Source organism: Pieris rapae, chromosome 24, assembly GCF_905147795.1.
Source record: "Pieris rapae chromosome 24, ilPieRapa1.1, whole genome shotgun sequence".
In the NCBI taxonomy this organism is placed as follows: domain Eukaryota; kingdom Metazoa; phylum Arthropoda; class Insecta; order Lepidoptera; family Pieridae; genus Pieris; species Pieris rapae.
Window position 1 is genome coordinate 3,207,768 of NC_059532.1, and position 22,349 is coordinate 3,230,116.

Consider the following 22,349-nt stretch of genomic DNA (forward strand, 5'->3'; position numbering starts at 1 on the left):
AATGGCCGCGTTTACTTCCGTTGAATACAATGGTAAAATAAAACACTAAATTCAAATATATATAGTTCTTATATTTCAAAATTACAATTCATTATACAACCCGATTACATATAAATAGAATAAGAGGAATGTTATTAAATCTTGAAGATACGTTGTTTCAATAACCTGAAAAGAAAATATAATAAATCATCTGCTGTTACTACAGATTTATTATCTTTGACATTAACAAAGCTATTATCTATGCCCGTGTAAATTTTTTCGTGAACACTTCGAATACATTAATTTGGCTACCTATATATTATATAGAACCTTTTAAAAGTATATATAAAGAACTATAAAACTAATTATTAATACCAAGCGTATAGAAGGATGCGTAAAAGAGGTAAGGTGATTAATTTTACTAGCACTACAAGCACATTATGCTTACAGACTATTCCAATACGATATGTCGAGAAACATTTAAATAAAATATAATAATGTACATATCGCACCTCCGCTCAAATAACGTCACAACTCCAAAAACTACATTTTTCAGGAAAGACATTTAAAGTTTACCCAACTTAATTTGTTTAGTTTTTGGATCATAATTAAAAAGGGAACTATTTTAGAAGAAAACTTTCTTCACCGAGTTATAATGTTTTTTTAAGCTCTATAAATTCATATTATTAGTAATCTGAAAATCCTGAAAAAAACATTGAAATAATCTGGGTTGTGACACTATATGTACAAAAAATACAAAGTTTTATTATAATTTGTTTATTATAATGACACAAGTATTTTTAACTTGTAATGAAATACAATATATTCTTTAATATAACGTGTATTACACACATATTAGACTTTGAAATGCCTTTTTATATAAAGACAATTAAATTTTCAAACTTATAACTGAAAAAAAAACAACTTTCTATCAAAATTAAATAATCTATGTACTTCAAAACGATCAACAGTTTAATTAAAACGAGGGTAGTACACCTCTATAGCATTGAAAAAATAAATCAAATTAAGGAACTTATAATTTACAACGTCTTAACTGAAAAATAAACAATTCACACTCTATCACTATAATATATAAACACTCTATGAAAATTAAATAATCTAGGTATTTCAATACTTATTTAAAATCACAATTTGTAACAGTAAGTCTAAAAATGAACTTCTATCAAAATAAAATACTTTAAGTACTTATAACAATCAGCTGTGCAATAACACGAGAGTAGACAGTGTAATAAAAAATAATTAAACTTATAAACTATTATAAAAGTTGGCATAAAAACTAGGAATGTGGTTGTTAAGAAGTAATGTCATTAAGTCATTCTTTTTCCGTTCCTTAATCTCTATTTTAGCAGCATAAACTTGCTTTAGATCAGGAACTATTATTTTTTTATTTCGAGAAAGTAAATTAGTTTCAGACCATTCAATGTCAGTGTACGACGTTTTGTACTTTAAAATATTTGGTGCGGCTTTGGTAATCATCATCATTTTAACTTCAGAAATCTTTAGCTTATTTAAAGTAGTAATACCTAGATCACTAACTAATCTTTTTAAATTAATAAAATCGGTGTGTGATAGTTCATTAACTCTTAGTGGTTCCCCAGTTTTCTTAGCCTCTTTAATTATTTGTACGTACTGACTTGGCACGTAAATTGGACCAGTTTTCAAGGAACGTTTTATTTGCTTTTCGATTACCGAATGTATGGCATCACCTTCGTTTTGCGTATGTCCGGCTATCAAAAATTTATGAGTAATAGAATTTAAATTACTAAACTTCAATATTGCATACATGTACAATCCAACAATAAACTTATTTTTGTTTTGGCCGCAACAGTTATCCGAATAAAAAACTATATCAGCTAGTTGGTCACCCTCGTAATCATGCAATTCTTTTTCTATATATTTAAGCAAACAGCTACCAATCTCATCTGAACCCCGATTACCCTGACCCTCGTGCCAAAAATAACAATCGGTAATACTGTTATTTACAATAGTGTCTCCATTGTAACTATCGTCTTCAGTCTGTTGCCTTTTTTTCTTTTTTCCCGATTCTTCTGCTTTCAATTTGCTTATCGTAAAGTTCATATTATTTAATTTGCTCTTATAATAAAAAACAGAAACATCACCACGAGGTACCTGTAAAACTGCTTGTAAATCGTATACAGATACAATCAGGTTTTTGTTTTCTTTTAGGGCTATTTTATCTCGCTTTTTTTCTTCCCTGGATAAAACCTTGTCCACTAAATGTTCATCATATTTTTTTTTGAGCAACAGTTTACTTTCGGGAACTGCATTTTCATAAGCTACACATAATTCACATCTGTCTTTTTTTGGCACAAAAAATCCTAAATTAAATTCACCGTTAAAAATACGACTGTACATTACGTAGTTTCCAAAGTTGCGTCCATCTTGTTTACATTCATTCACATAATCTCTATGTAAGTCAGATATAGTCTTTCCTCCATCAATGTATTCTCGTGTTGTTTGTGCTCTTAAATAATGACTTTCAATTTTCGGTATACGTTTTATATGATTTCTTATATCATTTTTTATAGTGTCACCTACAGTATAATGTTTACCGTGTTTCCCTCTTTCATCTTCTTTCAAAAATCCTCCAGTAGATTTCTCTGTTACAGTTCTAATTGTTCTATCATTAATATCCAATGTATTTTTAAACATTGTTTTGCAAACCCTTTTTAATGAACCTTCAACCTCAAAGTAAAATGCATAGTTGATTTTTCGATTTTTCTGTGCTTTGGTAGACCGAAACTTTATCTCTATCTGTTGTATGTGTTTGTGAATGAATAGTCTCTGTTTCTCTAAATCTTTCAAAGCCCAATAAGAATCAAAGATTTGAATTCTTATTTCATCGGTAAGAAAATAGCTGCATTTAAGTCTACAACCTTCTCCACAACTTGGTTTCATTTGTTTCTTAGAAATATTTCGTCCGGACTTCGTTTGATAGGGTAATCCAGAGTTTCGTAAAACTTTTGTTATATTCTGCTTCCATTGTGCCTCTCCACGGCGTCTCTTACGTGTATTGAAATTTCCCTGTACTACGGTCTCGTTTGGTATTGGAGAATGAATACTATTTAAGTTAATTTCTTTGGAAGTTGAAGGCAAGCATTCATTGTTGTCTTGATTTGTTTGTTTATTAAGTGACAATAGTACAGAGGTAGATGTTGGAGAATTTCTATTAGACGAAGGAGTATCAGAAGAGGATGAACTAGATGAAGATGAACTAGATGAGGATGAACTAGACGAAGAGGAATTTGTAGATGAAGTACTAGATGATCGCTGACGAGAAACTACTAAATTCTTGCTACGCTTTTTGGAAGACAATTTATAATCACGATCTTTAACAGAATCGTCTGTTTCTTCACCCGTAGATTCGGGTTCTTGCAAATTACAGTCTTCATTCTCTATTCTATTACATTCTACCTGTAAGTTGGGAATGTGTGTAGTAGGTTCATTTATATGATATGTATTCTCTTTATTTGACGTGTCACAATTTTCTTCTACATCTTTTGGTTGCGTATCTTCCGCCACAATAGACAAGTCATCAGTTACTGTGTTATGATGGTCATTGGGTTCCAGACATAATGACAATATTTTTCTGGATCTGGACATAGTTACAAGTGACACCGCCAAACCGAATAACACCTGAGAACAAGATGAACAACACAATTAGTTAAAAACAATTAAATACCTACCTAAACATTTTTTAAGGTTTTAAACTAAAAAAAAAACAACAATGTGGCCTCAGGGAATTAAAAAAAAACATTATGCGTAAACAGTACCTAAAATAATTTTATACTATCACTATACGATAATTTTAAATTAATAAATCTATCACTTTATTAATAATCATAGTCAAAAACACGAGCATAATTGAAGACAAATCAGTTTTCTTGCTGACACATAGTTTTATTTTCAGTCGTTTTATTTATGAATAAAGTCAAAATTCAACATAATTCAGATTTATTATCTAATAAAACATATTGTGCCATCATCCCGATCACATATACTGTCATACATTAGTACAGGTCAGTATTAGTGATAAACAGACATGTTTAATAATATAATTTCAATCACGTATACCGTCGTAACTCTGCATAGGTCAGTATTAGTGATTAACAAATGTGTAAATTGAATTGTTTCAATCCCGTATACCGTCGTTACTCTGCATAGGTCAGTATTAGTGATAAACAAACATGTTTAATAATATAATTTCAATCACGTATACCGCCATAACTCTGCATAGGTCATTATTAGTGATTAACAAATGTGTAAATTGAATTGTTTCAATCACGTATACTGGCATAACTCGACAAGCATCAGTTTAGTTGCAAAAAAGAAAATAAAATGTTACTTACCTCGTTTACAAAGACTGTCTTGATTCGACACAATTCACTTTTACTGAACAACGCCCGTATGACCACCTCGCGCAAGTCGTAACATGACACTGTTTATGTTCGCCGCGGCACAACTTTCGGTAAACAATAGAACGTCACAAGTGCCATCTAGGGACAAATAATTGAACTACGTCTATGACGATTTATGAGCATGAAGTATGTGTTATTCTGATACGAATGGTACAATTAAAGTCATTTGACATTTTATCGAGTTATGACGTTATTTGAGCGGATGTGCGATATATAAAATCAAACATATAATGTACACGATTTCGCTACTGTGAATTCACTTTGCGAACATATAAATATGTATATTTGAATAGCTTATTATTTCTACTGGCTTTGTGAACCCCTTGACAATCAGGCGACGTCCTTGTGCGTAATTGTATCGTTTGGAACTCAATTTATTAGAGCACAAAATCTTTGTGACATGAGATTAAGAGCAAGAAATTTGTATAGCCATGGCAAATAGAAATCACACTATTATTAGATTGAATATTTATTATCTATTTCGGTACCTTGTTATTATTGGCGTCTTGAATTCCTTTGGCCGTTGGTATGGTACTGCCTCTGTACATTCCTATGCCGAAAATAATCTACGGCTGCTGCTACTGCAGCCGCTACAATTACTAAACCAAAGGTCCATGCTTTGAGATCCGCCATTTTGCCTGGAAGTAACTTAACTTTTCTGAATTTGGAACGGAGGACTTACGCTTAGCTTGTAGCTGAATTTTGCAGATGGCTGACACACTTTATACGTATATAGCCTTCATTGACAGTTGAACTAATAGAAAAATACACGAATTTCCTAACCTCTCTTAACTTTACAATATTCCCAACATATGTATTTTTTCATTGTTTTTTTTTGAACATCTTTACTCGTGTCTGCATATTTTGTAAGAGACGAGTAAGGTATTATATATTTGAACAAAATGATGCCAACTCTAATACTTGATAATGATCAAACAACATTCAAAGATGTTGCTAGGGTCCCTGGCGGACGAAAAAATAACTTACGTCTTACAATGATTTTTAAAGCCAATAGGCTTATTTAATATTTTCTTTGAATTAAATTTTCAATACATCAAACAATATGCATAAATAAACATACTTTCAAATCCACTAAAACTGCCAAGGCAAAAAATTTATTTCTTCACAACTAAAGAAAGTTTCAACTAACCTTAATGGTGGTGAATTCAGTAAAATCACTAAGCTTGAGTAATTCCCCTGATATAGGCTCACAAAGAGCATAGGTATATACTATGTTCTACCTAAGACAATGATCAAATGTTACCATTAACAAAATTATGTCTGTGATACTCTATTATCTATAAGTGGTAATATTTAAACAATAAGGAAGTTAAAGGCTTATTACACCACGCGATATTCAGACAGTCTTACTAAGATTCAGCCTAGTGTAATAAGAGTTAGCCAGTTAGCCTGTCTAATTAGACCGACCGAATGGGTTCGGCGGTGCTTACTGGCTTACTTGCTGAATATCGTGTAGTGTAATAAGACTTAGCACGCTAAATCATTCAGTCAGCGCGCGGCAGTCGCAGAGCAAAGACGTTTGTACATGTTTGTTTTCTGTGGCCGCGTGCACCATGGCGTGTTTGCAAGAAAAAAAAGTACTTTGGAATGTTTTTTATTTTTTATAGATAAAGTTAGCCAACGCTCGACACACTGATACATTGGTAAAAACAAACATGAATCTTAAATTTAGAAAGAAGGTTCGGACAATCAATCTTATTATAGAATATCTTAGCTGCAAACGATGTGTCAATAAATTTAAATAAATTTTCTGCGATTCTCTAATGACAACATACTAAAGTGTGCCAGCCTGGTTCTGTTCTTGATTTGTACCGAGACATGCCATTTTTATTGCCATATTGAATGTATGGAGTATCTATTAAATTACATATAATAATATAAATTACTAATATAACATTTTAATAGTCATTCAAACTCGGCAGCTCCTACTCTAAGGTAGTTTCTTAAGTCACATGGCGACATCCGTCACCGACTACGTACGCTTTGCAAATGAGTAAAAATGAGTTAGCATGCGGTATTCAGTCTAGTGTAATAGCGAGCTTGCTAATTAGATTTTAAGACAGTCTTACTAAGTCAGTCTGAATATCGCATAGTGTAATAAGCCTCTTAGTGATCCCTCCCGCCGCCAGCTGTGTGATTTGCTCAAGAATAAAAAGTGTTATAGTGCATTATATAAATATATAAAAAATACAGTGGGAAAGATTTAAAAAAATAAAGAAGTGGAACGTTATATATAATAACATGTGAAATAGTGACAAAAAAAAAATAAGACTTGGCTTAAAGGTCTCGTTACCAGGCCATAAAATAATAAAAAAAAAATTATACAATAACTTTTGACTAAGTTTAATGACATTAACAGCTGATAGTGGAAAACATCTTTTAAAAATCCTCCTTGGATTAGTGTTTGTACTCTGTTAAAATTTAGAACAATAGAAAATTATGAGTGTTCGCGAGGAAGATTCACAAAAAACAAGCAGTTCAGGTCGTGGGTTAGGTTTTGCGGCTGCAGCTATCGGAGTTGGCGTTGGCGTTGGGGCTGCCTTGTACTACTTCTTTGGCCAAAAAGAACCTGAGGCTGGTTCTTCAAATCAGTGGGAAGGTCAGCAATTGTAAGTCAATACTATAAATTAAATATTCTAGATATGCCTATTTGTCGTTATTAAAACCATCAAATGCTTGGAAAGACGCTATTTAATGAAGTTTTCTAAAAATAAATTTGTATGTACCTTTCACCTACCTACCTTTCCAATGTCCTTACCATTTGTAAATATAATTAAGGAAACGTCGGTTATCGTCGAAATTAACTTATAATATTTTGTTTTAACTTTAAATTGTAATTTTTTCTAGATTGTTGAGAATGTAGTTTATTTCAAATTAATACAATAATAAATGATTGCATTCAAAACAGTATCTTTTTGTTCTAAAAATATAAAACACTCATTGTATATGGTTTGTAACACCTTACCACTATAACAAATAGATTCAGAAATGGGTCTGTATATATCTTGACTTTTTTATGATCAATTCTAAATATTAAAATCCATTGAAGGTATTAAATGAAGACTAAAGATACAATACCATGAGCTAAAATTATTAACTACCCATCTATAATTAGTGCATTTAGTTATTATTAAATTATTATTTGCATGCATAATGATTTTGGATTTTTATACTTTATAATTGTGTTAAAGTAAAATTTTTATAAGAATTTTAGAATCAATTCATTCTGCTTTTACTTATTTCACACAGTGAAACATCGAAGCTTTTTATTGCATGCCTTGCTTTAATCATTGCTTGCTTTACACAGCACTATGGACTACACCGACACCAGCAATGACTATATAACAACAACAGACACTAGTATTAATGAGACTGACCTTGATTCATCACTGATTTTTTCTGAAAGCGAGGATTCTGTTGGATATGAGAATATGGATTATTCTGAAAGATCTACAGATGAATTAGAAACAAATGATGATGAATCTGTATCAAATTTTAATGAATCAATTGATGAGGACTCTGATAATGACGTAATGAGTGTTGAATCTAGTGATTTAGATGATGATTACCAGGAGACTCAAAACACAGATAGTGATACACACATCTCTAGTGATTCAGAATCAGTATATGAAGGATCTGAGAATGATTCAGACTTTGAAAATATTCAGCGAGACGACTTTGCTCATGTATCATCTGAAGCTTCACACAGCTATTATAGCCCTTTTCCTCGAATGTTGGGGATTATGGGTTGGCAATATTCAAGTTTTAGTGACCGCAGTGTAGGTCCCCTGTAAGTTCCATATCTAATAAGAAAATATTAAACAATTTTAATAATTACAAAATTTCCAGTTGTTACTGCAGTTACAATGTCAATAATTTTATCATTGAATTTGTATTGAAAATGATAAAATTAGGTGTCTCCATTTACATTACATTTTTATTTTAAATTATCACCGCTAATTCATATATAAAACACAATAATGTCTTTGCTTAAGAGCTGTGAATGCAAATTTATAACATCACATACTCAAAATCTTTTAGCAATCCTGGTCAGAGCAAAGTTAGTTAAAAACATATTGACTGCATTTTTGTATTAAATTCACACAACACACTATAGCCGTCTTACTAGTCTCATATATATGTCAAAGCATAGTACAAATAATTTTTCAGAAATAATTCCAGATCATCGCTTTCATCAGCAAAGAAAAGGGAAGCGTTGTAAGAGTCTTTTGTTTTTTGTAGTTATTTTACTAATGTGTGATTTTTGGTGAAAAATGCTAACCAGTAACATGGCATTTGTCATTTCATAATTGAGATTTGTGAGGTCTACATTTTGCATGTTTTTGTTAGTTTTTTGTGTGTACATAATTTTAAAAAAAAGTAAAAGAATCCTGAAAACATTGAATATTTTTTATAAACGACACATATTTTGGATTGCTTTTGTTTGTTCATGGTATAAAATTAATAGTATTATCAGCGTCTCTCGCATCACGCATGTTATTTTTTTTTATTTTGACATACAGTCAGTCATAGACAAAAATTCGCGCTAACTCTCGTTTTAGAATGAAGGTGAGGAGGTAAACGTCAAGTTAGTCCTTTTTATGTTGTAAAATAATGTCAAATTTTTTTTATAAAATAAAATATTATTTTGTTTGGACATTTAAGTGACGTAAGGAAACTTCGCATTTTAGAAATATATGTTGGCTATAGGCCAGTTGGAAAAGGGTTTCTTGCCAAATCATAATATCAAGATTATGCTGCCAGGCTATTTATTATTTATTTATTTATTGCAAAGGCTGAACGAGTCGTCAATTAAAATATGTCAAATATTAGTCTATAATGATAGTTTTGTGTATTATATGTTTAATTTTATTTTTCTCGACATAATCGTATTGGCATAGTCTGTAAAGATAATGTATTTCTTTAATAAATACATACATTTTATATCGGTAGAATGATGAAATTTTTACTCAATTCAAAATAATGCAATTAAATTTAATACATGGTAAAATAAAATAATACATTTCTGTTAAGCTTAAAAAAAGTATCAGATAAAAATACCGTTAATGCGAACTACACCAAAATAAAAATAAAATTGTGTTTATTCATTACAAACAATTCATTATAATGTGTAAGATGTGGCAACCCTTTTACGTTAAAAATACCTGTGGACCCCCAACTCTTCCATAACCAAGCTAGTAGCAAATTCCACAGATTTTTTTTAACTATTTGTTTTAACACGTGCATGAGTGTGTGTGGGTGAATGAGAGTGAAATGTGTAACTATTTATTAGGTCTCCGAAACGTCTAAGATGTGTTCGGAAGCCGGTCCATTGTGACAGGTAGATATTAAGCAGCCTAATTAATTTATTATAGATGTAGTCTGCCTGTATATTGCGTCTATATATTATAATACTTAGTATGTATAAAATATATATTAGGTATGCATTGGCCAGAAAGGCGTTGGTATCTTACGGCATGACATCTTATTTTCGTACTAATGAGGTGAGAGGCTGTAAGTGCGTTTATTTTAAAATGTTATTTCCAGTCGCGAGAGGTCATGGACTCTAGAACAGTGCTCCATATGTTTCGATGTAATATTGAAGGAGCAAGAGGTGATGGCATTGGCGTGCACACACAGATTCCATACCTCATGCATCCTGCCATGGCTTGAGAAGCAGCAGACATGCCCGAACTGTCGCAAAAGCATTTAGGTAAGTACCTGATCATGCGCGTTTTTATTTTGACTTGAATGTAGGTTTTGATGGAGCTGGATGTATGCACAAATAGTACAAAGCTTCATGAAAATTCAATAATTTTCGAGTATTGGTTATTACATAATATCCGTTCAAATACTTTATTATTTGAAGTTTGATTTTGTTGAATTACCCAAAGTTTTATTTTCCGTTACACGTTACGAGTAACGCATAACATTATTTGATAGACGAGGATAGCGAATGCCTTGGTAGATATACTTTCTCCTAAGGGCCACATAGCCTAGCGGTCTTTGTATGTGGCTGCTATGGTGAGGGGTACTGGGTTCGATTCCCGGTTCGAGAGTAAGTTTTCAATTTATTCTCGGCCTTTGGTAGGGTTGTACGGTACCGGGCGAGTGCTTAAACCGTACATTGAGGGCACGGTTTTTCGGAATTTACGGAATTTCTATAGTATGCAGAGGGCATCGAACTATAGAAAGGATACCGTGTAGGTTAATATATAAATAACCGTTGAGCGCACTAATCCTGCAGACGGATCTTTGGGCAAGATCTATAGAGTGCACTTACACTTTGCTCAGACTTAACTTTCGAGTTAAGTCATAGTCGGTAATTATAGAGCAAACTCGCGAATCTCTCTGAGTGCTAGCTTAGCTTAATCTCAATTAACTAAATCGACGACTTACCAAAAACTTTGACTATAAGCCTAACAAAAAAAATGGCCCAAAATTTACTTTGCCATCATGTCTTTTACTTGACTTTTTTTGTTGTATCTGCCCTATAGCACTGGCATATGTTGACAACAAAATTCAAACTGTAAGCAAACTAATTTCAACTCTCACTTCATATCTGGTTTTTGTTGTCATAACAATGCGATCCGTTCTACATAACAAAATTATTGTCATCTCTAAAATACATTTTCTAAAGGTTACTTGTAAATTTCTAGTTATGGCAATAATAAAATAAATAAATAGAAGATCTATGTGTACCGTTTTAGACGTTTTAATATTTGTTATACTTTTTTTTAAGGGTAATAAAAAAGGTATTCAATGAAATGAAACATCAATTTGTATCTTGTCATTTTCTGTCTTAGCTTGTGCTTAGCTCAATCCACCGTTAAAATGTTTATAAATACTAAATCATAGTTTATGCTAAGTGTACACTAAGCAAAGTCTAAGTGCGCTCTAGAGATCTTGCCCTTATCCAATACATCGACATTGACGTCTTGTTACAGACACTAGCGCTAGTAAAAATCTGGTTTTAAATCCATGCGTATTTATGAATAGTATTTTTATTAGACCCCATACTAAATATATATGAATTTACGTGTTTCTATTGTTACTAAATTAAATAAAAGTATAATTTTTGTGAATAAACAACGCGTAGAAAATAAGAATTGCCCATTCGTTTGCGCACAATCTAGATTAAATTTATTTTTCAGAAATGCCCGAGATTTCATAAGTATAAGAAGTCGGCTGGCTCCTGATTTCTGATGTTGGCGGAATTTGAAGACGTCACTTCGAAAAGGCTTTAACATTATACAGTTGTCCATAAAATTGATTATTTCTATTCCCTTTATATTTAATAACGGCAACACTGAACTATTCTTTTTTTCCCGCTAAAAAATATTTTCCTTCAATAACTGATGTTGTCGTTTCTGTTTTTGTGTTTAGGTCTGACAACGAATTTATAATCCGCCTAAAAACTAGTCTAGATCTTCGCCAATACTTAATGAAATAATTAGTTTTAGAACTTATTTTTATATTAGTGGATTGAAACATTGAATTAAAAAACATTTTATAAAAAGTAAAATAAAAATATTCTTTGGATTGTCATTCTTCTTTAATTTCTTTAAATGTTTCACATATAAAACTTTTGTCTATGGTTGCTCTACTAAATATTTGTAATAGATAGAAAAAACTATTTCATTCTGAATATTTTATCTGTTAAAATGTTACGTAATATGTGATAAATATTATACAAATTCTAAATTTATTGGCTGTAAGCCGACATTCTGGCCTTTTACTTTTTTTTATTAATCAATATTGGCAATAATTTGGGTTGTAAATATATATGAATTGGTAATAAAGTTTTAATAAAAATCGTTTTTTTTTTGTTCACAATCCACATAACGTCAAAAATATTATTTACATGTATGTAATGTTTGTATGTATGGAGGCTAAATAACGGATTTTGAATCCGCAATTTTGTGAAGCGGAAATCTCGGCTGCTAGATTTTCCGCGCGCTAACACGCAACTTCCTACGTTCACCCGATCAATGAATATTACTAAAGAGGTTCCTTATTTCTATTAGACCTATTTCTCCAAAAAATTCACAGGAGTTGCTTTGTTTATTGGATTTAAGATAGGTGGATAGGTATCTGATTTTTGTATTTTCAATTATACAGTATAGTATAATTCTAAATATGACTTTAGACTGCGTGGTTGTATCGCAGTAGAAATAGCTGGAAAGATGAATAAGAGAGTTTAACAAAGAAAATTTAATCTAAAAAAATCATTTTACATAATTGGTCCCAGTTTTAGGGATAATATGTTCTTTGATCATTATTTAAAGTACATAGAATGCCTCGGTAGCAGCTCGGTATTATAGTGTCTTGTGTTTATATCACAAAACGCAAATAAAAAATATGGTATGATGCCCAGTACTTATATAATTTAATTAAAGCTTTTACTGTTAAAAATATCCTCTCAAAGTCGCCATTGGTTGTTTTAAGCGTGATCGGTGGTGGGTGGGCTCATCTCGCCCACTCGCGCACCAACCACCACTTGTGAAGAGTGTTAATGGGGATTTAGAATAGCCGATTTCCTGATATCCTTCCCCGTATGAATATAGTAAAGAAAACTAGTCATAACAGACAAAACACCACTTAGCCGATGTTTATGATCACGACTAGGTCTTTAAAAACTTTATTAAGTATACAAGTGTCCGCTTAGAGAAGGAGTACACGGACTACTCGAGTAGTTAAATTTCTAACGCAGTCTAGTCATGGATTCTGACGAGGAAGCACTGCTTTTGCTGCTTCTGGTCAAGCGAAGACGACGGCGGCGACGTCAAAAGAGAAAATTTTGGGTTCATCCAATTTTGGAATTAAGAGAACAACATGGACAATTCCATCATTTGTTTATGGAACTTAGAAGTGATGAAGAAAATTTTTTCAACTATTTTAGGATGTCAGTGTCTTCGTTGGATGAAATGAATAATATACTCTATTTTGGGATGTCAGTGTCTTCGTTGGATGAAATGAATAATATACTCTATTTTGGGATGTCAGTGTCTTCGTTGGATGAAATGAATAATATACTCTATTTTAGGATGTCAGTGTCTTCGTTGGATGAAATGAATAATATACTCTATTTTAGGATGTCAGTGTCTTCGTTGGATGAAATGAATAATATACTCTATTTTGGGATGTCAGTGTCTTCGTTGGATGAAATGAATAATATACTCTATTTTAGGATGTCAGTGTCTTCGTTGGATGAAATGAATAATATACTCTATTTTGGGATGTCAGTGTCTTCGTTGGATGAAATGAATAATATACTCTATTTTAGGATGTCAGTGTCTTCGTTGGATGAAATGAATAATATACTCTATTTTAGGATGTCAGTGTCTTCGTTGGATGAAATGAATAATATACTCTATTTTGGGATGTCAGTGTCTTCGTTGGATAAAATGAATAATATACTCTATTTTGGGACGTCAGTGTCTTCGTTGGATGAAATGAATAATATACTCTATTTTAGGATGTCAGTGTCTTTGTTTGATGAAATGAATAATATACTGAGGTCTAAAATTAAACGTGAAGACACAATCATGAGAAGTATCCAAGCAGAAGAAAGACTAGCAGTAGGAACATTGAGGTTCAAAAAATAAATAACAATTATTTAAATTCTTAATCATTAAAAATATTGAAAAATACATAATTCATCAGACATTACTGAAGATGATGAAAGGTCTTCAAATTGAGAGTTTTGGTAGAGTTAGACGGCTCGAGCAGTCAGTGAATGCATAGCGACTGCCCGCGAGCGGTCGACAGCACGATGGAATTTCATCATGTAGTTGACGGCTTCAAGCAGTCCGTGTACGGCTGGCCTTAATTCTATTTATTTTTAATATAACGTTGTAGATTTATGTGGAAAATAACAATTTAGTTTGAAAAAAAAATACTACGGCTTTCTTGCTAATATTCACAGAGTAGAGAGTAGGGCAAAGACAAATGATAAACAGAGTAGATAAGGGGCAACTCAAATATATGGAGCAAAAGGCGGGAAATTTAAATACTACAACAGCAACATCCGCTATTTCAGTTGTTCTTCTAAATCAAAATAAAATAAAACTCCAAAGTAATATTTATTTATTGCAAAAAGAAATAACATAACCGCTTTCGTGCTAAACAAAAATCTAAAAACAAAACTAAACATAATTGTGCTCCCGTCTTCTGTGATGGTTCCACGCATCGACATTTTGGAATAACTGCAAAAATTATAGGCGTAAGGGAGCGTTCAAGTATTACGTCACGCAATTTTTGGAGATTCTTGAAAAAAAACCCGCAGTCACCAATTTACTGATTTAAATTAAAAGGCAGGCCTTTGGCATTCAGAATTTCTATAAGCAGTATCATTTAACATCAGATGAGCCTTTTGCCTGCTTTACCCCGGCTGTATAAAAGTATTACAACTATCCTATAGCAGAATCTGGATGGTATTATAAAATTAAACTAAATAACTATAATAAATTCGTATTCCTAATTTTTGAAAAAAAAAAACACTTTTACGAGAATACTCCTACAACGCGATTTCCTATAACGCGTGGTCTCCCTCGTTATAGGGTAACGCGCTCGCTGAGATCTGCTTAGCCTGGAATCCTGTTAATCATTACCTCGTGAAACCTGCCACCGTACATACCTCATGGCAGTATTCACAAGGGTACAATTGTAACCCGTGTGCCGTCACATGTGTGTGCAAATTTTCTGCCGTCTCCATTTTGGCACCACATGTGTCACAAATTAACGACTCGTTATCCGTATCAGCCTCTGTTTTCAGCCGCTTCGGCTCGCGGGGTTCATAGTAGGGACAGGCTAAAAGTTTATTAAAGAACTGTTAAAAATAAAATAATACCAATTTCCCGTTGGGGTACGGCGTCAATGGAGGCAAACAATAAATCAAAGTCAAATAATTTATTTAAATTCACACGTACTTTCAAAGTAAAAATCACAAGTTAAAAATTACTCTAGTTGCCCCTACCAAAGAGTAGTTTCATTTAACGATTTAACTAAAGGTCGTCACAATATTGCGTCTGTGATGAAAGTGACAGACGTCAAATATAATCTATACAATTGTAGACGTCATAACTGTCATGGTCAACAAAAAAATAGGTAAAAAAACTTTTTAAGTTAAACGGTTTTATGTTAAACATACATTGCAATGTTTAAGATAAATGTACTAAAAACCAAAAAATAATAAAATAGATACAGTCGTGGGAATTATAAACATATGCACAGACTAGACTAAAATACAGACAGGAAGAGGGTGAAATTTTAATTACTAAATTTGACCCAAGAAAAAAGAACACGGGGTTCACAAACGGGGTGAGCTAAATAAAACCGTTTAAAAAGCTAACGCTTTATCACGTGACCACTACTGTTTGGCGTTAGAGTCCTGCACCTGGGATTGTTTAACCTATCGAAGTGTAAAGTACTCACGCCCATGCCCCACGTGCGTCTTGTAGAACGTGACAAGCACTTTGTCCAATGTTTCCGTAACAATCATGTGCGCGGGACACGCCTTGCCCGTCTTGTAGATTTGTCTCTCTGGCGCCGGACGTTTGCCTTTGCCCTAAATCAAAATCCAATTCTAATAGTCTAGCCAAGATGGGCGCGCAGACCAGTGAGGTGAGCAGTTTATACGTCACCTGATCGAAAATTCGTAAGACGGATGGAGAGTAGACAGCTGGCGCGGCGTATTTAATCTTATATCTTTAAACGAGCAATTCTTGTATATATATATATAATTGGAATCTCGGAATCGGCTCCAACGATTTTCATGAAATTTGGTATACAGAGGGTTTCGGGGGCGATAAATCGATTTAGCTAGGAATCATTTCTAGAAAATGTCATTTTACCTATTTGTGTTTTATCAACTTAAACATAGAATTGCTCGTTTAAAGATGTCAGTCAAATAAAAACTTAAATATGAATATAATTATCTTTATTCGATAATTATATTCATATTTCATAATTTTATTAGTATGTAACTACTTAAATAAAATTTCCAAAAAACACGATTTTTAAAAAAAGACTACCGAGCTAAGCTCAGTCATCCAGGTCCTGTAATATAAATTGTCATGTTTGTGTACGATAGCCCAATAAATAAATATTGTATTCTACCACATAAATGACAGTACTTTCATACTGATATAACTATCAGTATCAACTTCTTGAAGTTTTATTTCGTTTCAGAAGTAATTTCAGAATGACAATTGACATTTCTGCGACGCCATCTAAAGTCTAGCTATTGAAAGGAGGAACGCTGCCAGTATCTTCGGAACCTTGCCTAAAGGGACTCCCTTTAATAATATATTTTAATTATTAAATTTTAAGGTTAGTTATTAGGTATATTTTTATGTATTATGTTATTTGTTTTGAATAAATTATTTAATAAATATAAAAATATATTTTCGTATAAATAAACATTAAAATTATACCTGGTACACATATATGCCGGACTGACTACACATATAATGCGAGCGAACACCTTCTATAGTCTGTTTGCTCGCTGTTGTTTTGCGAAAACGATATTTTGTCTCTTCCTGTATAGCACTTTTGTAAAGAATGAAATCTAAAAAAAAATATTATTATAAAAAAACTTTGATCATGACAGAAACGATTCGTGAGGACGTTTTTAAAACCTGGGCTTTTCATCAATTTAATTTTTTTCGATATTTACTTATTATATTGATACATATAGGCAACGGTGGATCCAGGGGGGGGGTTCAATGACCCCCCCATGAGCTGGTACCAGGACTTAGGTGGACCACTAATTGAACATAATGATATTTTGTCACCATCGAGATTTTATGTGACAACATATCTTCAATATTTAATTAATTAATAACACTTCGATACATTACATAAAAGAAAAAAATGAACATAATTTAATGAAAAGCAACTGGCGGCCTTATCGCTTTAGAGCGATTTCTTCCAGGCAACCACTGTGAGTAAAGGAAAATATTAAACTTACCATCCATCGAACTAAATTCCAATTGTTCGACCTCTTCCGTCACATTGTGCCTATTCAAGAGATGAGCACTAAAGTTAGATCCATAACTAACGCGTTCAGTGCATAAGGGGCAAAAGAATGCTTTTCTTTTTTCCACCTATAAAGAAATGTAGGAAACTTTCTTTTCGTAGAACTTAGCCAGAGTCTCATCTGATGTTAAGTGATACTGCTGTGAGTTGCCCATGGACACTGCCAAAGCTTTACTTGAAGGACCCTAAGTCTAACTGGTTCGGAAATACTTCAGTGGGCAGCTGGTTCCACATATGGTATGCAGAAAAATTTCTTAAATCCTACCAAAGAAACTGCTCATTGAACTGCGATGTTTTCGAAACTATTATATTCTACTATTATGTATGTATTAAATTCTCGGTTTAAAATCTAATTACAAACAAAACCGTATATACAATTTATTACCGATTCGGATCTGAAAATTCTATTCTAAATTATTTATATTAAGACACAGATAACCCCAAATCCTCCTGTATTCCTTGCCCCCAAAAAGATCAGACGATTTATTCAAGAGGAAAAAAATGGCAACACAGAATTTGTAGCGGGTTTATTAAACTGTTTTTTTTAATATAACCCGCACGGTTTGTACATTGTGGCCCAGGGTCAAAACAGGGAAACGGGTAAAAAATAAACGTATCGGATGGAACGGAATTAAGGAAAGGAAAATAATCTATAAAATAAAAGATCAATTCTTATAGAGATAGATATAAAAGGGGTGTAAGAAAATATATTTACATATATACACATTCATATGATCTAAATTTTTATATCATTACTTAAGAAGAACTGATTTCTAACCTCAAAACCATGAGCCTTCCACAGATGATTATTCAATATTTGTTTTTGACTAAAGTCTCTGCCGCAAATATGACATTTTTTGCGATCGTGTGACGAGTACTTCGGCGAATGGTCGTTGCACAGTTTTACTAACGGAAGGATAAGGGGTTGAGGAAAGTGGATTAACGGGGAACATTTGGAGACCATAAACAATAAACCATAGACAAATTGGCTTTATATGATCTATGTATATGACAAAGTTTGATACTCAAGTTTTGGTGCCACTTCTGAACGAAGGTACAAGTCGTCGGAAATATCTGCGAACCTGGCTTAATGACGTCATACAAACTGGAGAGATAGCAAAAAAATTGAAGATGTAAAAATAAAAAATATTTTATTTGTGTACTTATTTTTATTGAGTTTTATGTAGTCCTACCCATCTTACATACAGCACTAAATAGGTAGTTTATGTAATATTTCACCAAACAGAGAAACAATAAACACTAAAATGCGATTACGAAAGCAAGAATAATACACGTGCGTCGGCGATTGCGTTGGCAACGGTACTGGATAGGCGAAAACGGGGCGGGGTGCGGGGAAGCGCATTCCAGCGAGGTTCGCAGATATTTCCGACGGCTTGTACGCGTAAACACGCCCAAACCCAATAACCTATCTCAATCCATTTTTGACTGAGATAGACATATTAATCCAACTATTGATAAGTGTGCCAATAACATATCGACGGATTGTAATAGCCATGTGTCGATACAAGCTATCCATAGTAGTTACGATTGGTGTATGTCATAAGTGGATATGTATGAAAATGACGGTTCAACTGCGCCAATATCCTATCTTAAGATTTTAACTTACACCAGTTTTTAAAATAATTAAAAAGCTACTTCATATGATTTAAACATAGACCTGTATATTTGCTTATTATTTGTGCGGTTTTATTTACTTTATTTTATTCATATTGATTATCAAATATGAGTGTAAAGAGCGAAGAGATTGCATTCTATCCGTCGTCAAAAATGGATTGTCTTCGTAGGGTTTGGTTATTGGGATGCAGATACTAGATTGATCGACCGTCATTGTCTGATCTCAGATTGTTTACATTCTGAGATTGTGGATTAATTATTGGGTTTGGGCGTAAAACAGACATTCTTCTTCATTCGCTCTTTTCATTTCTGACGGTCGTGTTAGAGGCACCCAACAACTTCCTCCATTCTCCCCGTCTTCGGCAATCTTGGATGGTTAGAGCCGAAACAGAATTTAATAATTTGACAGTAGAGGAACCACGTCTTTCAATCCGATCAATTACTGTTTAACTGGAAATCGAACCTTGGATAACCAGACAGCAATAGGATATTTTTTATGCTACAGATGGCAGGCTAGAGACATCAATTAAGAGATACCGTTGCTCATTGACGAGTTCTAATCTTTTAAGCTATATATATATTATCTTAAAAGATGTGTTAGAGCAGTGTTGGCCTAGTGGTTTCAGCGTGCGACTCTCATACCTGAGGTCGTAGGTTCGATCCGCGGACTATGACCTATGGACTTTCTTTCTATGTCCGCAATTAACATTTGCTCGAACGGTGAAGGAAAACATCGTGAGGAAACCGACATGTCTTACACCCAAAAAGTCGACGACGTGTGTCAGGCACTGGAGGCTGATCACCTACTTGCCTATTAGATGGAAAAAGGACCACGAAACAGATTCAGAAATCTGAGGCCAAGACCTAAATAGCGCCACTGATCTATTTTTTTATCTTAAAAGATTGGAGAGAGACAGCTGGTTCCATATTAAAAACATCACGTATCGTTCTACCACCGTGTTCCAGTTTCCCAATATGCAGAGGATGCCTACCAATTCAAAGTTTGGAAAAATCTACTCACACCCATGCTTCATCCGCAGGTGGGTAAAGCAAGCCTTCTTACTTTTATAAATATTTTCACAAAAATGACAAGCGTATTCGCGATTGTCCTCTTTGCCACTGTGACATCTAAAAAGGTAACCAAAAATCTGGTAATAAGCCTGACTTTCTAAATTGGCTTTAGCGACTCCCATCTCTGAGGTCGTAGACTTAGTTTTAGGAAGCCCAAATGTTGAAGTGAGACAAGCGAGACTGATTGCCTACTACATAGAAATAATCATGAAACAGATAAATATTTAAATATTTAATAAAATAAAATAAAGGAAAAAGGTACAACAGATGCCAAAAGAAAAGGTCATCTTCATGAAACAGATACAGAAATCTAAAAATATTACCAATAACGCATAATTCAATCCCCACCCGAATCATAACGTTTGACACCAAACCCCCCCCTACCAATTTGTTATATAGTAGGTACTTGAACGATCCCTTACTCAAATGGTATTTTAGTATAATTTTACACAAATTTGTAATATATTTATACAAAAGGGAAGCAGTATATAATTTTCATTATTGTTGAAGCCGTGTTGCTTTTATTTTTCAGACTTATATACAGAAAGAATTTTTAAAATATTGGGAATCACACTTCATCACTTCAGTAGATTTAAGAAATCCCCACGCATACTTTTTACTTAACAAGCAATTAAAGTTAAAATATATTTTTTATTATTATAAATTATAAAAGTTTTTTTACCTTTTAAAGTGATCGGGTAGATCTCTTAGCGAGGCACCACACAGGTTACACTCTCTCACTTGTTTTCCAGTACGAGGTTCCAGACCATGGACCAATCTTATATGGTGCTGGACCTCCTCAGGGCTGGACAGCTCCAGATTACAGTAGATACATGTAGTTTCATCCAGGGCTTCAATTTCCACATCATCAAGGTCTACATGAGGATAGCATTAATGTTATTTGTACTCAACAACTCTTAATATTTTTTATAAATAATGTTGCAAATGTTAAAAAAGTTGTTTTACCTGAGATTTAAACTAATGCTGTCAAATTAATTATTTAATAATAATAATAAACATTCTAATAATTAAAAATTGCTAATAGCAAGGTTGCAACTGTAATTCTAACTCACCATCGCCATTTTTGTGGCAAGAATTTCTGCAATGCCCTTGGCTTGTGGAGGAACTGTCTCCTTCCTCTAATATAGTCTCATCTAGGTATTCTTCATCTGTAACGAGAATTAGAGTAGAGTATTATATTTTACATATTACATTAACTCCACAATAAGGTGCAGATATCTGTTTGACAAAATAATGTATCTAGATAAACTACAATTTGATTTTACTGTTATATAATTATAAATATTTCTTAAATTATAAAAGCTAAAGCCTGCACAACTATGAAACTCACAACATGAATATAAGCTCTGTGAAGTTTGACAATAATCAATAAAGATCATGATCATGTACATGAGTTAATAATTGTTTTTAGTTAAACACATATCAATTGATGACTGCTAATTAAGCTTCTTATATTAGAACTGCAAAGTCTTTTAATATGATTGTGTGACACTTAAAAACTGAAGTTATTAAACTTTAAGAATAGCAACAGTAATGATAATAAAAATAAATTTAATAAAAATAACTTACTTTTGATGGTTTGTAGCATTCTTATATTTTCTGTGGTCTGGTTCTTGAAAAAGAGCGACTTCTCCAATGAATCAACACAAACAGCACATATATATTTAAAATCGTTTGATATCTGAAATGTTTTATTATTTACTCAACAATTTATTTCGCATACATCAAATTTACGTTTCAGACACCAATAAAAACATATTATTAACCTTAAATTCAAAACATGTTTCAAACATTTGCGCGTAGGTTTCATCATTATTTGTGTAAATAGCAAATAGGTCGCATAAATCATTTGTACTCATGCAACTTACACAACCTATAAAGTCTTCTTCGTCCTCCATTTTTACCTCCTTACATGCGAAACTTCAAATAAAATAAAAATACATTATCTAAAAAGTTCACGGCGACACATTTCATCAATATATTTCTTATTGAAATTCAAATTTGGAGCGTTTATGCAATTGTTTTCATTCGTTCATTGTTTTATACCACAGACGTAGTATAACTGTCTAGTCTACCAGTTCAAACTTCAAGTAACAAAGATTAAATTGTGCCACTGTCAGT

General features: G+C 32.8%; 3 protein-coding genes and 1 long non-coding RNA gene across 5 annotated transcripts; 1 reads left to right on the plus strand and 3 right to left on the minus strand.

Moving 5' to 3' along the window:
* Positions 1–50: 50 nt before the first annotated feature.
* On the minus strand, positions 51–5,607 carry LOC111001684. Its single transcript, XR_002600486.2, has 3 exons — positions 5,521–5,607; positions 4,928–5,077; positions 51–165 (listed from the first exon to the last, which is right to left on the minus strand). It is a non-coding gene; the product is annotated as an uncharacterized LOC111001684 (long non-coding RNA).
* LOC123690368 lies at positions 1,105–4,657 on the minus strand. The gene is made up of 2 exons (XM_045633755.1): positions 4,371–4,657; positions 1,105–3,657 (listed from the first exon to the last, which is right to left on the minus strand). Exon 2 carries the CDS (start codon positions 3,622–3,624, stop codon positions 1,246–1,248), a length of 2,379 nt encoding a protein of 792 aa, XP_045489711.1. The 5' UTR covers positions 3,625–3,657; positions 4,371–4,657; the 3' UTR covers positions 1,105–1,245.
* Positions 5,608–6,563: 956 nt separating the features above from the next.
* LOC111001696 (clumping factor A) lies at positions 6,564–12,248 on the plus strand. Of its 2 annotated transcripts, none has more exons than XM_022271688.2 (5): positions 6,564–7,069; positions 7,768–8,250; positions 8,631–8,678; positions 10,008–10,173; positions 11,615–12,248. In XM_022271688.2, exons 1-4 carry the CDS (start codon positions 6,900–6,902, stop codon positions 10,171–10,173), a joined length of 867 nt encoding a protein of 288 aa, XP_022127380.2. In that variant the 5' UTR covers positions 6,564–6,899; the 3' UTR covers positions 11,615–12,248. The 2 variants fall into 2 exon arrangements, with proteins under 2 accessions (XP_022127380.2, XP_022127381.2); XM_022271689.2 differs by having other exon boundaries at positions 8,643–8,678.
* Positions 12,249–14,532: 2,284 nt separating this feature from the next.
* LOC111001694 (zinc finger protein 271) lies at positions 14,533–22,333 on the minus strand. The gene is made up of 11 exons (XM_022271686.2): positions 21,995–22,333; positions 21,798–21,909; positions 21,281–21,376; positions 20,890–21,082; positions 20,158–20,264; positions 18,280–18,407; positions 17,434–17,569; positions 16,898–17,031; positions 15,897–16,029; positions 15,100–15,272; positions 14,533–14,668 (listed from the first exon to the last, which is right to left on the minus strand). The coding sequence occupies exons 1-11, from the start codon at positions 22,124–22,126 to the stop codon at positions 14,609–14,611; spliced, it is 1,404 nt and encodes a 467-aa protein (XP_022127378.2). The 5' UTR covers positions 22,127–22,333; the 3' UTR covers positions 14,533–14,608.
* Positions 22,334–22,349: the final 16 nt, after the last annotated feature.